Source organism: Sinohyriopsis cumingii, chromosome 10 (genome assembly GCF_028554795.1).
Source record: "Sinohyriopsis cumingii isolate HCF-2022 chromosome 10, ASM2855479v2, whole genome shotgun sequence".
In the NCBI taxonomy this organism is placed as follows: domain Eukaryota; kingdom Metazoa; phylum Mollusca; class Bivalvia; order Unionida; family Unionidae; genus Sinohyriopsis; species Sinohyriopsis cumingii.
The window spans coordinates 108,302,776-108,321,687 of NC_142970.1; the positions used below are offsets into that span (position 1 = coordinate 108,302,776).

The 18,912-nt window shown below is 36.3% G+C and overlaps 1 protein-coding gene across 1 annotated transcript; it reads left to right on the forward strand.

Moving 5' to 3' along the window:
- The first annotated feature begins 3,151 nt into the window (after nucleotides 1–3,151).
- LOC149790809 (uncharacterized) lies at nucleotides 3,152–6,761 on the forward strand. The gene has a single exon (XM_089972866.1). It carries the CDS (start codon nucleotides 3,335–3,337, stop codon nucleotides 5,462–5,464), a length of 2,130 nt encoding a protein of 709 aa, XP_089828992.1. The 5' UTR covers nucleotides 3,152–3,334; the 3' UTR covers nucleotides 5,465–6,761.
- Nucleotides 6,762–18,912: the final 12,151 nt, after the last annotated feature.

Genomic DNA, 18,912 nt, shown 5'->3' on the forward strand with positions numbered 1-18,912 from the left:
CGAAAAAAAATTGACTTTGTTGCCTAACCCTCAAACAATTTTTTTTAAATGTTGTATATGTATAATGTAAGTCTTGTCTGTATTCTCTCTGTACACCCCGCTCTTTGCTCTGTCCTGTGACGTCACCTGCCCCCTAGCTGCTGCAGTGTTCCCAATCTCCACTACTGTGACGTCAGACGCTATATTTCCCTTGTCCCTATACAGACCCAATACATTTTTGTCCCTGTATAGTCCCACCCATGTTAAATTTCCCATTGTCCCTATATCGTCCCTGGGCGGGGGGTCTGTAATGTATTTTCCCATAGTCCCCCTATCGTCCCACTTCACTACTCATGACAGTTAATTTAGATTTTATATACTGTAGTTTGCTAACATACGTCTTTTTGATCCAGAATCTGAAGATTTGGTAAAAACAAAGTCATGATTATTAGTCATTTCCACGATGATGGGCCATAAGGTCGATTACGTAATAACGCAGCACGTGATGCCATAATTAACTAATGACGTAGCAATGTAACGCGTTCGAGTTAACACATTTATTATGATTCCTTAACCCATGTTCCGGGCGCATCTTCAATGCATGAACAGGGAACCCAACTTTCTGGACCAGTCATGCTTTTTGTGTACCAATCCACACAGGCAACCTTGACTGTAAGTATTTACTGAGATGATATTCCTTGAACATTGTCTCTATACAATATAGGTTCATTTGTGCCATGAACTACAAACTATATTACAACATAAATTGAGGCTCATGGTCTGATCAATAGGTTGGGATATACAACAAATCTTGAATGTTAAGGAATCAAAGTTTACAATGTATAGCTTAAATATCTTATAATTGTAAATCATCATTACGTTTATAGTATTAGGTTCCATCATTAATATACGTTTATAGTATTAGGTTCCATCATTAATATACGTTTATAGTATTAGGTTCCATCATTAATATACGTTTATATTATTAGGTTCCGTCATTAATATACGTTTATAGCCTTAGGTTCCATTCCTGCGCACATATACAAATAATAAGACAATACATAAGCAGTTATCAGTACGTTTGGAAATTGCCCATGGGTCTCTAAACGTGGTAAGATTCACCGCTTGATTGATATCAGTAACATACTTTCCAAAATACATTCAATAATAGTTACATTATTTTAAGCTTTCTGTGAGATTCTTCCTTTTAAAACACCAATCCTGGTGGTGACATTAGCCAAATATATGTTGTTTTTTTTGCTTCAACGTTTGAGGCGTTAAATATTAAAACGGATAACAAAGTAGGTTGTCGCTAGAATTGAAATAATGAAAAAAAAAAAAAAATAGTTGTGATGTAATATCACGAGGTCATTAATGAATTACCAAACGCAAAAGTTGTATCCCTGATGGAAAGTCATATCCTACGTTTCGGGCTTAAACTCATTTTTCTATTTATTCATTTAAACCTAAAAAGATCCCAGCCAGAATGCAAGTAGATAATACACACGTGATGTATTTGCGTGATCATGGACGATTCTGTGATTTGAAAAGTCTTGGATTCACTGTGTTTGTCACCTACCAATATAACAATAAATAACATCAGTGCATAATGTAAAACTCTTAACCAGCCATACACTTATGAGGCTACTGCATCCTTCGGTACCTCTGCATAGTTTCATATGAATACTCTCAGGTTTTTAAGTTAAAAGGCATGATCTTAATAAGAATGATCCTAGTGTTTATAACTTCACACAGACACTAAATGTGGAATTTGCTTCACGTTTGCTTTGAGTCAGGCTAAAAAATGGACTGCTTTCTTTGATGACTGTCTTTCACAGAGAATTAAGCATGCTGTAATCCTACCAAAAACCAACCCGCTGAAACCCCACCACAAATTAAAGTTGAAAACGGAAACCGTTTCATAATCAACAGTTTCCTCAATCTGAAGTTACATAAACATGTCTTTGGCACACCGTTCCAGTGCTTTTTCAATGTGTTTAGAGTCATTTTACTCAGTATCAGATTGCAGGAGTTTCTGCAGCTTCCCGTCATACTAACACGGTAAAATGGTCATTTCTAATGGATTTCGTCCCCAAACAATTCATCCCAGATAACTCGTTCATTATCAATTTGCCTATGAAGAATATTTATTTCTAGCAGTATTCGTTTCATTTATGTTTTTTTTTTTTTTTGTTTTTTTTTGACAACTAAAACTACATTCTTTTGAGCATTGCCTGCTTGCACTGAGAGCTTTGAATAAATATAATCTAATCAGATTACATAGAAACGGTCGTCACTTTCCCCGTAATTAATATTAGTAGTTTGCAAAATTTTATTTAATTTAATAATAATAATAATAATAATAATAATAATAATAATAATTAGCTGTGTTTGATTTGGATTTTAACGTAGCTTTTACAGTTTTCAATAATATCACAACAATGTATGCAAACTGGCAGCATATAGTGATGTCTAGCACTGGGGCATTATGTCAAACCCTGTCACATTAGCGGACGCTCTAAGAGTTTTCAGTAATATCACTACGATGTGTGCAATGTGGCAGACTAGAGTGATGTCTAGCACTGGGGCATTATGTCCAACCCTGTCACATTATCGGACGCTCTAACAATTCTCAGCAATATCACTACGATGTCTGCAACGTGTCAGCATATAGTGATGTCTAACACTGGGGCATTATGTCCAACCCTGTCACATTATCGGACGCTCACATTATCGGACGCTCTAACAGCTTAGGCCACTAGAGAATTTTTAATATTAAGAAGAAGAAGAAGAAAAGAAGGAAGAGGAGAATATTATCATTAGTATTAGTATTATGCAAAGATATTGGTTCAATCAAGAAGTGTTTTTTTAAATTTGATACCTCATGAACTACCTACCTATCTACACAGGTAATCTACAAGCTTATCTCACGATGCGTCGTTCGTACATACATACATACATACATACATACATACATACATACATACATACATTAATACCTATCATGGCCTATGTCTATATATCTGTCTGTATGTTTATCTATCAACTAAGTTAGATATGTGCTAAAAGTGTTCGCAAAGCCACAGGGCTTGAAATTAAAAATTTCCTGTCGAACTAGTACTTTTCCTAATTTCATCAGTCCAATGGCTAGTATGGTTTCGATTGTGGGAAGGATAAGTAAATATCCATCACGACTAGCACATTTCTCAATCTCTTAGGCTTTCTAGCTGCAAAAAAATTTATGATATAATTATAGGCCTGACTTATCTAGATAAAGATAGGTACCTGGGCGGTTATGTAATATTTAAGAACGAGGATAACGCAAGGAGATGTCAGTCTTGTACGTTCCTCTGCGATGGCGAACAGTGTCACGCCTGTCTTCACGGACGCTCAAGGATTACGTTGTCCGATTTGTCTTGATGTCTATACAGCACCAAAGAATTTGCCATGCCTCCATACCTACTGCCAACATTGTCTACACAATTACGTTATGAAGAATGTACCTAAAGGGGAAAAAGGCGCAACTTTCAGCTGTCCGGAGTGCAGAAAAGAAACACCGTCCCCACTTCCTGATATTCCTGTGGATAAGTGGGCAGAATATTATCCATACAACACTGTGGTGTTATCTGTGTTACCACCGGAAAAAAGGAAATTAGATAAGAGCTGTGGATCGTGTTTGTGTGAAGGAAAATCTGTTAGACCTACAACTTACTGCACGGTATGTAAAGACGCCCTTTGTCTTCCATGTGAGAAGATGCATAGGAAAAACAAGGCAACGAGAGACCATGCTGTTGTAAATATACAAAATCTCTTCACTGATTTAAAATTAGCTATTAGCCTGTCAGTGAGTGTCACTTGCTCTGAGCATGTTGGTAAAGAATACGAATTTTACTGCAAATCCCACAGTTGTATGTGCTGCTCAGAATGTTTCTACAAGAGTCACAGAGGCTGCAGTGAGGTGTTACAAATAAAGGATCATTCCGAGAGACTAATGAAGGAAAAGGATTCAAATACAGTTGTAGTCCGATTGAAAAATCTCAAGTCCCATTTGGATCAATTTAAGGAACTTAATGAAGAATCGTTCCTAAAGATTAAAGCTGAAATGAATAATATACCCGATGAAATTGAGCAACTCAGGAATAAACTGAACACTTTGCTGGATAATGTTAAAGCCAAAAGTTTGGTGGAGAAAAATGCTTTACTGAAAAATGAGTCATTACTCCGGAATGTAGAAAACCAAAAATGTAAATCTATCACTTCTGCGATTACAAATTCCCTTCATCTGTTGGAAACCTCTTTGGCACATGGCAATCCTCTTCACGCCTTGACCACTCTGCATAAAACTGAGGAACAACTTGTCCATTATGAGTCCACTGTGAAGGAGAAATATTCAGAAGTCAGGCACGTTGACGCCAAACTTTGTCTTGATGATCGCATCCTGTCATTGACCAACAGTAGCGGGACCTCTATAGCTAAAATTGATATTGTTGGAAAGAAGCACAGTCTTAAAACTTCGCATTTGCCTCTCACTATAGAGAGAACAGTAAAAGCAACCGCAGTAGGACATCCTGCATTGCAAACCCAACAGAACACTGTAGAAGGACATAAGCAGCCGCTGAAGTGTCTCAGATCTAAGCCGCTAAAAGACTGCAAACCAGAAAGAATTGGAGAGTTTAAAGCACACTATCAGAACGGAAACAGTCCTACATATACTGGCATAACCTGTCTTCAAGATGATAAAATTATGCTTGTGGATAGCCATAATTGTTCATGTAGACTCTATAACTCGTCAAATCAACACCTTGCAGATTACAATCTTTCTTCGTGGCCTTCGGATGTGTGTGTAGTGGAGGGATCTCGGGTGGCGGTAACACTTCCTGCAGAGCAGAAGATTCAGCTTTTGACCGTTGACAGATCCATACAGACAGGCAGGAAAATCAAAACAAGTCTGAACTGTAGTGCCATAGCCGCCCTGTCTAGAGATCAGTTCTTTGTAATTGGCGCTAGGGATAATAAAGTTCTATATTGCTGTATTGTATCTATGGATGGATCGGAGAAATCGTTTGCTGAGGTTGGTCCTACAGATTATTGCGGTCATTTGGCAGCGAATAAAAGCAGGACACGTATTTATGTGTCATGCAACCAAGATGCAGGTACAGTGTACGCGTACAGTGTAGATGGCACTCGAATATTCAAGTATGAACACCAGGCACTGGATGGTGCAAGTGGTGTAGCGGTAGACAGGGAAGACAATCTGTATGTTGTTGGCAGGGTATCTCGCAACATTCATCAAGTGTCCCCAGATGGATCTCTGCTACAATTGTTCTCCACAGAAATCCTAACATTCAATGATGCTATCTCCAAAGAAATTCCATTCTGGCCTGGTGTTATCTGCTTCACTTCTAGTGGTGATGAATTTTTTCTCTCAGAAGACCCGCCGTATGGAGAACCGGTACTACTTGTACATAAATTTAAGATGACATAGTACAGCATATTTGTGTTGGTGTTTGTGAAGTATTCCTTATTTCAATAAATTCACAAATTGAGTAGCAAATTAAACGGAGAACGAAACATTATATAAAAACTGTCCACATTTCTTTATAAATTATTTAAAAGATGTATAAATATATCCCTTTGAATGCATTTATGCCCATCTATAAGTATGTTGCAGCTTGGCTTGTGAATTATTTTTTAGATTTACGCTGACCGACTGTGTGAGCTATGTTTTTGAGGTTACCTCGGTGGTTATGTGACTATGTGCTCATTTGATCAACATCTCATTGCTGGTTATTAATAGTTTTGTCTTAAATTAGATAATATAACGATGAAATCTTGTAACATATTAGACGAAAGTACGCTTCGTTTTGTAACTGTATACACATATCTCAAAAAAGAAAATGGTTATATTACAATCCACACAATTGTGTATAGTAGCGTTAATACGACCAAAGTAGTTAAAGACAAGCCTTTTTGATAATACACTTCATGCTACCAGTAGTGGGTGAATTTTTGCACGAGATGTTCTTTACCAAAAGGACAGTAGCATACACAGACACTATGGATTACAGTTATCTATGCTGACATCTCGTTTTATTCTCCTTGTTGTCTTTTCATCGTGTGTAAGCTAACATACATAAACGGATTAGATAAAAATAATATACATAATGTATATTTATTTATGACAGAGTTATATTGTTTTGTTGTCATGTAGCTTGTAAATATTGCATTTATTGTAATGAAATAGGATTTTGAACTTAAATGCAATCATCCGTTGTTTGAATGGCCAGATTGTCATTTCAAAGAGATTTTGTTAAAACAACAACAACAACAACAACAACAAAACTGTCAAGACAACTGAGACATCCGAGTTTGATTACATTCGAAATGATTTCAAAGTCATTATGCCTCCAGGATAACAATAAAGATTGGTCTACTAGAAAATATGGAGAATACTAATGATGATACTAAGGTATCTACATTCATAGACCTTCGATGAGACCGAAAGTCACTAGATGCAGAGTTGGTTGGTCATGTGACCCAAAATAACGTCTTATCGATTACTATGGTATCATCAATTTTCGGGTGATGGGTTGGACCAATTTGTAAGGTTTTCGTTGTTGCCCCGAACCACGAATTTAAACCTCCAGCGAAAAATGAGCCAAGAAGGATGATGCCTCCCCCCAGTTTTATTACAGTGTTTCATTCCAAGATATTAAAACAACTACTAGTATTTGATTAATCAAGGTCAATACTGTAATCTGGTAATAAAATATTAGTTTTTACATGTGTTTCTTTTATTTTTTATTTTAACCTTTTGAAACAAGAAAGTAGTGTAGTGGTATACTTTAATGGCAATTGGAAAACACATTACAGACAACCCAGCCCCTGGAAACGTTTAACGACAAGACTTTTAGCGACAGTAGGAAAATACATTACAGACCCCACACCACCCCCGTGAACGTTTAGCGACAAGACTTTTTAGATCACCCTGGGAACGTTTAGCGACAAGGGAATTGAACATGGGAAATACTTGGACTGTAAAGCGACAAGGGAAAGTTGGGTTGTTGTGTAGTGTAGCAGGTAGCGGGTAAGTTCATCTAGTTCAGCGGGTAGCGGGTGGCGGGTAAGTTCAGCTAGTTCATAAACTTTACCAATAAAACATCAATTGGCGGGGGGCGGGACTGACAGGATATAGACGTATACATATAAAACATATACAACACCTAATCTATACCATCGATTAAAAGAATTTGTTAGGTAAAGAGAGGGCCTTTGGGTTTCTTCTAATTTCTTCTTTTTCTCCAACAACTTTTTTCTCTCGTACATTCTTCTTCTTCTCTTTCTTCTCCTCTTTCTTACTCTCTTTATCCTCTTTGTTCCTCTTCTCATTCTCAGTTTCTTTTTCTATTTTTTCATTTCAGACTCTCGTCGTCTTTTCTTCTCCTTCATCAGCCTTCTCCTCCTTTTCCTGTTTCAGTAACTCTCTTACTCTTTCCCTTCGTCTTTCTCAAACTGTTTATTTCCATCTTCTCTCCTTGGGGGCTATAAGAATAGCGATCATCATTTAGTTTGATGAGTATCTCCTCCATCATACGCAGATCGTCTAATATACTTCAAGTTGGTTACTTATTCCTTATTCGGGATTGAATAAGGAATAAGCAGCCAGTTACCGATTGAATAAGGAATAAGTAACCAATAATTTATTCCCGATTCAACTATTTCTACATACATTTGGGTACTTATTCCGGATTCACATCCAGTTGGGTATTCAATTTTTATTCACAGTTCCATGACCAATTTGTTATAACTTACTTATTGAAGATTAAAATCCCTTCAGGGCATACATAGGTGTTATTCTAACCCAGTTAGAGAAATAATAGTGTTCTTTGGTGCCAGCTTTATAAAGCTGACTAGAGACAAATCACGGACTATGTGGAGTAAGAGGTTAGGATATTGGTGGGTATGCATAATTAGTAATTTGAAATAGGATTAATTAGTTGTGTTAGATGTTTAGGCCGCGACCTGTTGTGCATGGCGCAAAATATTAGTATTTGTATTGGAAAAGCTTACTAATCACTCAAGTAAACGTGAAACCACAAAAAAAAAAACATACAAGTGTGAAATTGGAGATTTCTCTTATGTGGTCATAATGTGTTTAGAGAATAACTATTTCAAGTATCTACGGGTTTAGGAAGCTCACAGTTGACATAGAATGTTGTCTTGAAGTACATGGAACTGGGTAAACAAGCATACGGGTAGGTGTATGCGATAAGCTCAGTGTGAGCCAAATCCAATAATAGTTAGTGCGAATCAAACCCGTACCTAAACGATTTTGACTGCAACTTCTGATGGACAGTTTCTATTCAGGAATGTGTTTCAACAAAAGCCAGAGTCATTAAAACAATTCGTTTAACCGATTTCCAAAAATTGGGGCTACATGGGGGGAGGGGGATTACAATATATGCGGCAAGAAGACAATATCTTACTTACACAGGTGGGCCAATACGTCTCCTCTCTAAAGAGTTTTGACATGGACTTTTCATTGACATTTTATCTCTAGGTGGTAGTGTCGAGACACGAAAGAAGTCCTGCTGAATCTCATCGAGAGGAATCAGCGAAAAATGGGCAATCTATGGGCTCCGGGTATGAAAAAGAAGCACGATTTGCATCGATTGAATAGATTGTAATTATTGGACCAATTTCTAGAATATATCGATTTCAATGCCTCTCGGACAATATGTAATTAGGGATTTCTTCCAAGTGTAGGGAAAGTTAAAAGAAAATTCGTCGACCCGATTTCTTGGAATCTGGAGATTAATATATGATAGTTGTAATAAAGTCTATTAGCAGATTACGTCTTCAATCCATATCTGGTTCCTACAGTTCACCACTAAAATGATCTTAACATTTATTAATGTATGATATCTTCTAAACAGAGATACATTTGACTCCCAAAAGCATTTGTGACGGTTTTTGTCTAATGCAAGCGGAAAACTAAGAGGGTCTTTACGGATAACAGCAGTATTTAAAACCGTTACAATCTACGAAAAGATTGCAGCCAAACTTTGCCATGCTTGAACCCTGACTCGGCGAATTTTGATTTCAACCCCTGTTTGAAAGTCGGTAAAGAGTAATTAATCCTAGTAGTGGGAAACCTTTGAAGAAAATTTAGTCGAGACGATTTCGACGAATTCCCGGTTAGATGAAAGAGGGCGGGCACAACACATTCGATCAGAAGATTAAACCTTACGTATATAGTTGGGCCTCTACGTCTCCTCTTTAGAGAGTTCTGACAATAGACCTTCTTTGATATTTTATGTCTGTGCGACCGAGTCCATCCAAGAAGGAAGTCCTGATCAATATAGCAGATAGGAAAAAACGATGTGCACCGGGTATGAAAAACACTAAAATGTTGAAAGATTGTATCAAAGGTTTGCACTAATTGAACCTCTTACTAAGAGGATTTTGATTAAAACGCTTCTTGGATATTATGGAAATAAGAGAAAGAAAAAGTGGAAGAAAACACGTCGAGTCAGTTTCGAGAAAATCTCGACTAGATGGTTAGTTGAGCACAACACATGACGTAAGAGTTTATATTATATTTACAACTGACCTAATAGTCCCCTGTTTATACAGTTTGTACATAGACCCATCTTAGATAATGTAATAAATTTGGGGTACCCGTCATTTGCATACAGCTCTCCATTTTATGGATTTCATAGATTTTAGTGATCACTTGGTTGATTTTGGGAGGTCGGTGTCCTGAGGCTGAAGAATTAGCCACTTGCTGGGGGGAAAACGTTACAGACTGCACTGCTGTTGGGTTCCAGAATGACATGGTTTAATTTTATAGTAAGATCAGGTCAGAGTAACATAATTGTCCCTGGATATGAGTAGTCTCTATTAAAACCCACTATTATGAAACGAATGAGTCCATGTGCAGTATTAGTGATGGGTAACGAGTAAATTGTACAATAGAGTAATTCAAAAAGGATGGTTTCGTTGCCTGGAGACTCCTTGTGTAGTTATTATGATAGTAGATATGGTGCAAGGTTACAGGCGAAATGAGTCTTTGAAGCATGATTTAACTGGCCTGAGGTAGCGTAGGTAAAATAGTTCCTTCTAAGGAATGGAAATACTACCGCTACTTTACGGAAGTGGAATACAGAGAAACCGTGCAGTTGTGAAGTTGTGGAGTCAATATGAACCCTCCATAAAGGAAGTGGAAAATATGCCGTTAGATTATATACATGTGGGCTATTAAGTCCACTCTATATACAGTCTTAACATGAATGATCCATGGATATCTTATATCTAGGAGATACAGTCCACTTACGAAAGAAGTCCTGACAAATTTCGTGGAGACGAAACAGCTAAAAACAGGGGCAGCTTGGGGGAGGGGGTACCGAGTATGAAAAACATGCAAATGTTAATAATCTGTATCAATAGTTTTTACTCATGGGAGCTTAGAGGATTTGATTTCAACGCCTCTTATACTGTTTCGAATTAAGGTTTTCTTTCTAACAGCATAACAAGTTTAAAGAAAATTCGACAAACTCGCGACTAAATAAAGGAAGTCGAAAATAAAACATGCTGTAAGATTATATACATGTGGGTCATTAGGTCCACTCTATATACAATCTCAACATGAACCCTCCATGGATATTTCATCTCTAGGAGATAGAGTCCACCTACGAAGTCCTGACAAATTTCGTGGAGAGGAAACAGCAAAACCAGGGCCACGGGATTGGGGGGAGGGTACCAAGTATGAAAAACACGCAAATGTTAATGATCGGTGTCAATAGTTTGTACTTATGGGAACCTTAATGAGAGGATTTTGATTTCAACATCTCTTATACTGTTTCGGAATAGTTGCGAGTTTCTCGAAATCTGCTTGACGAATTTTCTTTACACTTTTTCAGCTGTTAGAAAGGGGCCTTTTTTCCAAACAGTATAAGAGGCGTTGTAAACAAAATCCTTTAAGTAAGGGTCTCATAAGTACAAACCGTCTTATTTCTGGCTTATCGCCAGCTTGGTTGCAGAGTCGCCGACTGGGTCTAAAGACTCGGTCGCAGAGTTGCCGACTGGAGCTCAGAGTCGACGATTGTGTCACTGACTTAGTCGCAGAGTCGCCGAATAGGTGCACGAGTGAGTTGCAGAATTGTCGTCTGTGTCGCAACCTTGGTTGCAGAGCCGCCGACTGTGTAAATGACTGTATCGCGGGCAAGGTCGTGATCTAGTGTCGTTACTCGATGAAGATCAACACACAGAAAGACGGATAGTGCGAAATGATGAGGTCAAATTTTTGCTGTTGCAAAATTTCCGCGTTTCTTGGACGAGTCTTGTAGCGCCTGTATCCTGGTGGACGAAAGTTCTTGTCCCTACACTTTTTAAATTCGCCTTTTCCTGTTCAGCGAACTACGACCAAATGTGATTACTCTGGCGGGTGGATATGCTGCCTTACTTGCAAGGGAACGTATTTACACAACACCCCGTCATAACACACCACCATTGGAGCAACAATTGGTGTATGTATGTATATATATATATATATATATATATATATATATATATATATATATATATATATATATATATATATATATATCCAGGCGGAATCATGTGACCCAAAATAAGACGCTAGACAATACTAAAAAGCAGGCTAACACTTAAAATTCAATATAAACGTTAAGGAAACTAAAATTAGCTTATATGAAACGAACATTACTTCGTGGATTGCGTCTACCACCTCTGTATAACATGGCAAAGAAGAGTAAATGGTAAACTTGTGTGATACCAAACTTCTTTTCCTAGCCAAGAAAATCTCGAAATCGGCTGTACGAATTTTCTTTAAACCTTCCTCATGTTGGAAACGATACCGGGTTAAATATCGCTGAAGAAGCGTTGAAACAAAATCCCTTTTAGAAGAGGTTCAAATAGGAAAAATATTGAACCAATCGGTCCACATTGTGCATGTGTTTTCATACCCAATAACCATAGGAACCCGTTAATTTCGCTGAATCTTGTCGACTAAATTCGTCAGGACTTCCTTAGGTCGCCTCTGTCCAACAGAGATAAAATTGTAAACTAGGGTCCCTTTAAAAACCCTTCAAAGAGTGAACGTAATGTCCCAACTGTATACGTAAGATATAATCTTCTTACGGCAGGCAGTGTACCCAAATCCGTTATACAGAAAAACGTTTCTCAGAATCGGCTCGACTAATTTTTTTAATATTTTCCTACTGTTGGAACACTGTTATGTATATTTGACTTAATTTATATCTGATGTAATCGTTTGTCAGCTTTAAAATCTTTTTATTTTTTAATTTCATTATATGTCAAAATTATGTAGTTTCGTTTACTAGGAAATAGTATATTCTCAGAAAATAGTTTTACCTTGACTCTTCATTTTTGTAAACATAAGGCTGACCTGGTTCCCGACCTTAATCCAAAATTAGTAACAGCCACGTGAACAAGTTAATGTTTTATATTATTATTGTGGGAATATTACAGTTGAGAACGAGATTGTTTTGAATATGTGACCCATGGCTTGTAAGTAGCTTTTAGTGACGTAAACAACTTTTATTCTCGGAGTAATAAGGACATGCGGGGGCTAGGTGATATTTTATATGTAAACATGATCACGTGATCCTCTATTTCGCAATTAGTCATGTCCAAAATTGCGCATTACTTAGTTTTAATAGTGATGCTTAGAGATCGATCTCACAGCCTGGGCTTGAAAACGCTTGATGTCAAGTCGTTTCCTTCTGTTGTAGCCAGTTTTTGAATTATATGTTAATTTATCTTCAGATTAATTTTGGATTGTAAAAGATTAATTCGTTTCTCTTGAAATATTTGTTGTGCTTGTACAGAATTCTTGAACAATGCCATTTCTTAAAATTTTTATTTGGATTTCAAAAACCGGAGGATTTTTTCTTGTGTTCTACATTCTGCAAGGAACTGTAGACAACAACATTGAACAGGATACAGCATACATCATCGCCTTCCTTCTTGGATTCTTTGTCGGGACTAGAACTTGAAATCATTAGAACATTTTACTATTAGGACTTCTGAAATTTTATTCGCGGATTATTCTTGGAGTTTGTTTCGTAGATTTGATTCTTGAAACCGTAAGTTTTTATTTTTTACAGTATTTTTCCAGGGAAATAAATTATTTGTTAAATTTTTCAAAGTTTGTTTTGTCACTCTTTCTTGTGGTGCTGTTTCTTCGAGCCTAAACACGTAACATAAGGATTGCGAGCTCTTCCTTGATTTTAAACTTTGGCAAAGATATTTCAGAATACTTTGGGTTGTTTTGAAATTTGAATTCCTCATGTTTTTTAAATCTTAGTGAAATCTAAAAACTGTTTCTACAACCTCATCAAAAGTGGAAATCTTTCTTTCAAATCCTACACAGAAACAAATTAGATCTTTTCAAAAAAGATGAATAAATTCAACTTGCCAGAAAATACTATCTTTATGGGGTACAATCTTCCTTAACAAAACAAGAAATGGGAAATATTTTGGTTCAGTATTTGGAAGAAAACCATTTTTTTGGATCAACGTGCTTTGGTTTCGATCAGTGAGTCTGTATCAGGGCCTGACAAAAAATGAAGGAATTAGAATTGAACTAAAAGATAGTCTTGGAGTTGAGGAAGCTGGAGCTTTGGAAAGAAGAAAAAGAAAAACAAACGCAATTACAAGCGGAAGAAAAAATGTAAAACAAATGCAGTTACAATGTGAGAAAGAGGACTGAGAGAGACAGAAAAGATAAAAAGAAAAACAAATGCAATTACAAAAAGAACCAATGCAAATAAAATTAAATAAGGAAGAACGAGATAAAGATAGGGAATATCTATTTAGAATAAACAGAAACGGAGCTTGCAAGTGAAAATTTCCACTTCAAATACAAATTTAAGTTTTTATCTTGCAAAGAATATTAGATTAGTGCCCCCTTTCAGAGAAAACGAAGTAGACAAATATTTTACTTGTTTTGAAGAAATTGGTGAAAATTTGAAATGGTCAAGAGACCATTGGACTCAATTATTACAATGTGTACGCACTGGAATTGATAGTGATATTTACAATTCACTGTCAATTCACCAAAGTGGTAACTATGATGTGGTTAAAGGATGCATCTTAAGGGGTTATGAGTTAGTCCCTGAAGCTTATCGGCAAAAAATCAGAAACTATAGAAAGGAAGCTGGACAAAGTCAGGTCGAATTTACTAGGGAAACAGAGCAGTTATTTGATAGATGGTGCTTAGTCAAGAAAGTTCGAGATTATGAAAGTCTCAAACAACTTGTATTACTATAGTGGCATTATTTCTTATCTTGACGAGCATCAGATTGAAACCTTGGAAAATGCTGCTCGAGCTGCTGATGAGTATTCTTTAACTCATAAAGTTCCTTTTGCAAATAAGACTTCTACTCAACAGTCTTCTGGCAGAAACGTATTTCAGCCTAATACAAGTCCTAAGAAACATTTTCACCATCAAAAATGAACAAAAAACAAACAGAAAATGATTTAAGAACGTGTTTTCATGATTAATGTAGCACATAAAATAAAATGACTGTCAAGTGTAAATATTTGAAGAAGCCTTATATTCATGTACAGTTTTAATTGTACTGGTCAATATTCTGTAAGTGAGAAAGCCCAATTTGCGTATTGTCAGATAATTCCTTTGCATGCGGGTATTCCCACTGATTTCGATGAATTTCACTAAACGTTACCGATATGAGAGCATCACGCCCATTTCTTTCTGTCATCAGTCTATAATGCATTATTTTCAGAGGTCTGCTTATTTACTTGTGTGTGTGTGTGTGTGTGTGTGTGTGAAACTTTTATTTACTATAATTCTGGTATGGGCGACTCCACCGCTCGTTCTTGATGAATTGACTGGCACGTGCCATAGCTAACTGACGTGAGATCCATAGCGCTCTGTCATCCCACTGTTGCAACCAAACTTTCTATGAAGGTTCAATATTGATGATAGTTTGTTATTCTAGAAAGTAGTTATAACACTAATGTCGTTAAGTAAGCATGGGAAAATTTCAGCAATAAGGCTAACAAGAGTTGTCTACCTTACAAAGAGTATTTTAACAACATACTCAAACTGCAGTACATGTTTAGCTCCTATGTTGTAGCAACAATGAGATTTAAGTGTCATGCTGAGCAATATGAGGGTGCATTTACACTTCTGTCTTACTATAAGTTAAGATAAATAGATACAAGTGATTCAGTGACTACCACCAAATGTAATAAATTAATTTGAAAACGAACACAGTGACGTGTTCTAATAATGTGTAGAGGTGGAGACCGAAGAAGTGAAAATATGAGGGGACTATGAGGTGACAGGGAGCTATTGGGGCACGGAGATTGGTAGGAAAGCCAGCTCTCCCAATATAATCCTTGTCTACTACACTTACACAAGCAAGCATTGAAATAAATGTTGCATTCAGGCAAAACTGATGTGCATTATATATATATATATATATATATATATATATATATATATATATATATATATATATATATATATATATATATATATATATATATATATATATTGTTAGGGTGCGATGTTCTGTCGATCTCTAAAGAACACAATAATTTGGGCAAGAGTACAATTAATTAGTTTTATGGGGACAGGTACGTGTTAAATCGCTATACTGCAATTATTTTAATGTCTGTGTCGTGAGAGGAAGTGATTCTTAATTAAGCCTTTGTCTATTTAAGAGTCAGACAGACTGGAAAGAAAATGTTAACTTCGATCTTTGTATCGATAATTTCAGAGTTGAGATTGTCCAGAATCAGTTATTTGGAAATCTAGAAGTCAGACTGACCGCAATTTTGGCGATTATTTATAAAAGGCAGTAGATATATTTAATCCTGATTGGTTACGCCAAAAAAGGGGCGTGTTTCCCACACGAAATTTCTTGGTTTTAATATGCCGCATTGCAAAATTTAGTCACTCTTTTCCTGCAAGAGTGAAGAAAATATAAGAGACTCCGAGATTGAATTTAGAAGAAATTTTCTTGTAAAACATTTTTCCGAGGGAGCGAATGTCTGGAAAGTCGAGGGAAACAATTCTGGCAGTACAAGCCAGCAAAGCTTTGAAAGTACAACGGGAAATAGCTCTAATGACGTATCCACGTACCTACTTATCCAAGTATATATGTATCTACGTTCTTACGTATCCACCTACCCAAAGTTTGAGGGCCGAAAGAGGCGAGACAACAGAGAGTTTGGAGAAGAAAAGAGCGAAAGGTCCCAGAAGAACAGCCTTAGTGAAGTTGGAGTGAACCGGAAATAAGCAAGTTATGAAGTTGTACAAGGCAATTACTTCGATTGTTCACTCGATCTATGATGAACCAATTGTATCATTTAAACAGATCGGCTAATTATACAAGTATATTTGTCTTTGAAATTTGGTGAATGATTGAGAGAGCCAGACAGACATACAGACAAACAGCACGCACACAGACATAAAGCAAACAACAACTATTTAGTTGTATAGCAATTATAAAATATGCTCTATTCCAATTTTTATTTCACAGAATTGTTGTACTATTAAATATTTAACCAACAGTTTCTTTTCTTACAGCGGATAAAAAAACACCAGGTTTCATACAGATTATCGTTGGTTTAAAATATTTAAATTTTATGTAGCCAATAAAGGTACTTAATGTATGAAACATTACTGAAAACTGGATGTGGTATCATAGCAAGCCCAATTTATAAATACCTATAATAATTGCAATAACAATCTCACATGATATTCCACTTTAATATGGCTCAGAACGAGACATCGAACGATTTTATTTTCTAAACCAAAAAAGAAAATATCGAATCTCTAAAATGAATTATCATTGAGGATGTAAGCAGACCGTAAGAAAGGAGGTAAACTTTAGTAAAGAGGAAGCAAATTTAAAACCTTTTTTTCAACCTAAACGTAACCCTGAAAACAAAATACAATTTACTGACAAGGTCATGCCACGTTTATAAGGTTTGGCTTTACCTGTAACTTTTCTTTTCTGCATTACGAAATGATTTAGATTACACAAAATATAAATACCGAAACATGCCAACACAAACTAAAGAAGTTGCTTTTAATTTCCAGCAATTAATTTTTTTTAAAAATCATCTGGGACAATGTTTTTCAAGACAGAGTTTGTAAAAAAACCAGTAGAATAGGAACAGAATTTCTGGAAAAGGCGAGGCAAATGTGTACCTTTGACAAAAATGTAATCATGCCTTTACAGTGGTTCTAGATAAGAGGCAATGCTAAAACTAAAGCAACTATGACAAAAAGAAAGTAATTTTCTATTTCATTTCAAAGACAGCAATTGCTTACGAATCCTCTAAACAGTGCTTCTATATACTCGAGGCATTCAGTCTGATAAATACAAACGCATTCTCATCGTCTCGACATATACTATTTTCTTAATTATGATGTCTATGACTGCGTAAACCATCGAAGGAAATCGATAAGTCTGCTTAAAATGTTCACGAGTCACCTGCTTCGAGCATTCAGATCTCTCCAGATAACACAGAGAATCCTGTTTTTCAATGTGATCTTTAGATCTTTAGTTCAAACTGCCGGGTTGGGTAAGAATAGAGATCTTATTTATCTTCTAACTATGGTTTGGAATTACACCGCCTGATTCATATAATCTCATTTAATATGGATTGCATATACGTAGCAGTGTTTCGCGGCACGTAAGCACATTAATGGCTATATAATGTCTATAAGATATCGATTCAGGTCAAGAAAGAAGTAGACAATACATATTTGGTGTTGGTGGTGTTAAGACTTACGAAGGACAAATTGCGGAGTTGGTAACTACGATAACGTAATAGCTTTATGGAATGTGCATAAATATATAAGGTCATTATATTCCATGATGTATGCTTTGACTTGTTTTTCTGTTTTGTTTTTCAAAAAAAAAAAAAATCAGAAAAAACTTACAAGAATTTGTGCTGCCAAATAGCATTTTAAATAAATGAAGTCGTAATAAATCGTTCCTGTAAAGATTTCATATTGAATTGCTTTAGTGGTGTGGAGAAGAGTAATAAAGCACATGTTGTAAATCTAGTTTTCAATAAGCTTAGAAGTAACGCGAACATGTCATACTAAGCCTACTTTTGACACAATTACCGAAGTACTGCAAATTTACAACTTGAAAGTTAAGTCCAGTGATAATGTTACACAAATTACCACTTTGGGAAACATGTAGATGAAGTCGAATTTCGTTCAGGTAATTGATGATCCTCCACATCTGCGTCATTTTAGCTAATTCTCCAGTTTAAAACATGGACTGATTTGTTTAATCAAGCTTTATTGCCTTAAAACTTGCAAAAATAAAGGAAAAAAACAGAAGTTTTCTAACGACGTGTCTCAAGCAGGCATGGAATGAAGAACACCGGTCGAGCACCTAATGGTCAAAAAATACAGTAAAAAAGTATAATCCTGTCATTGTTAAGCAAGAGCAGCTTCGTGACGGCAAGTTTTTTTTACTTTAGTTGCCGTAGCAGGATATAATCTCTAAACACATAATCTCTTTTGTTTTTAACTGCAATTGCAACATTAAACAGAAATTCTTTCCATCTAAGTTTTGTGTTAAGATATGCATAAAAAAGTAACTACTGCTCAGGATTGGATTGCTTATAATCATGGTGTTGAATGAGACCCCGTGGCCTTCATCGTACTCTGAACATGCCATAAGAAAACAACGATGTTCATGTATCCAGTCAGCTGTGACATTATGCAATATACAAAAGCAGAAGCTGAACCCCATTAGTGTCGATAAACTGGTTACTTTCTCCTCGACCCCGTTAGTGGAGACCTTGATATGGTAGTGTCAATAAAATGGCCATTTTCTCGACGCCTCCGTTACTGGAGACCATGATATGGTAGTCTCGATAACATTG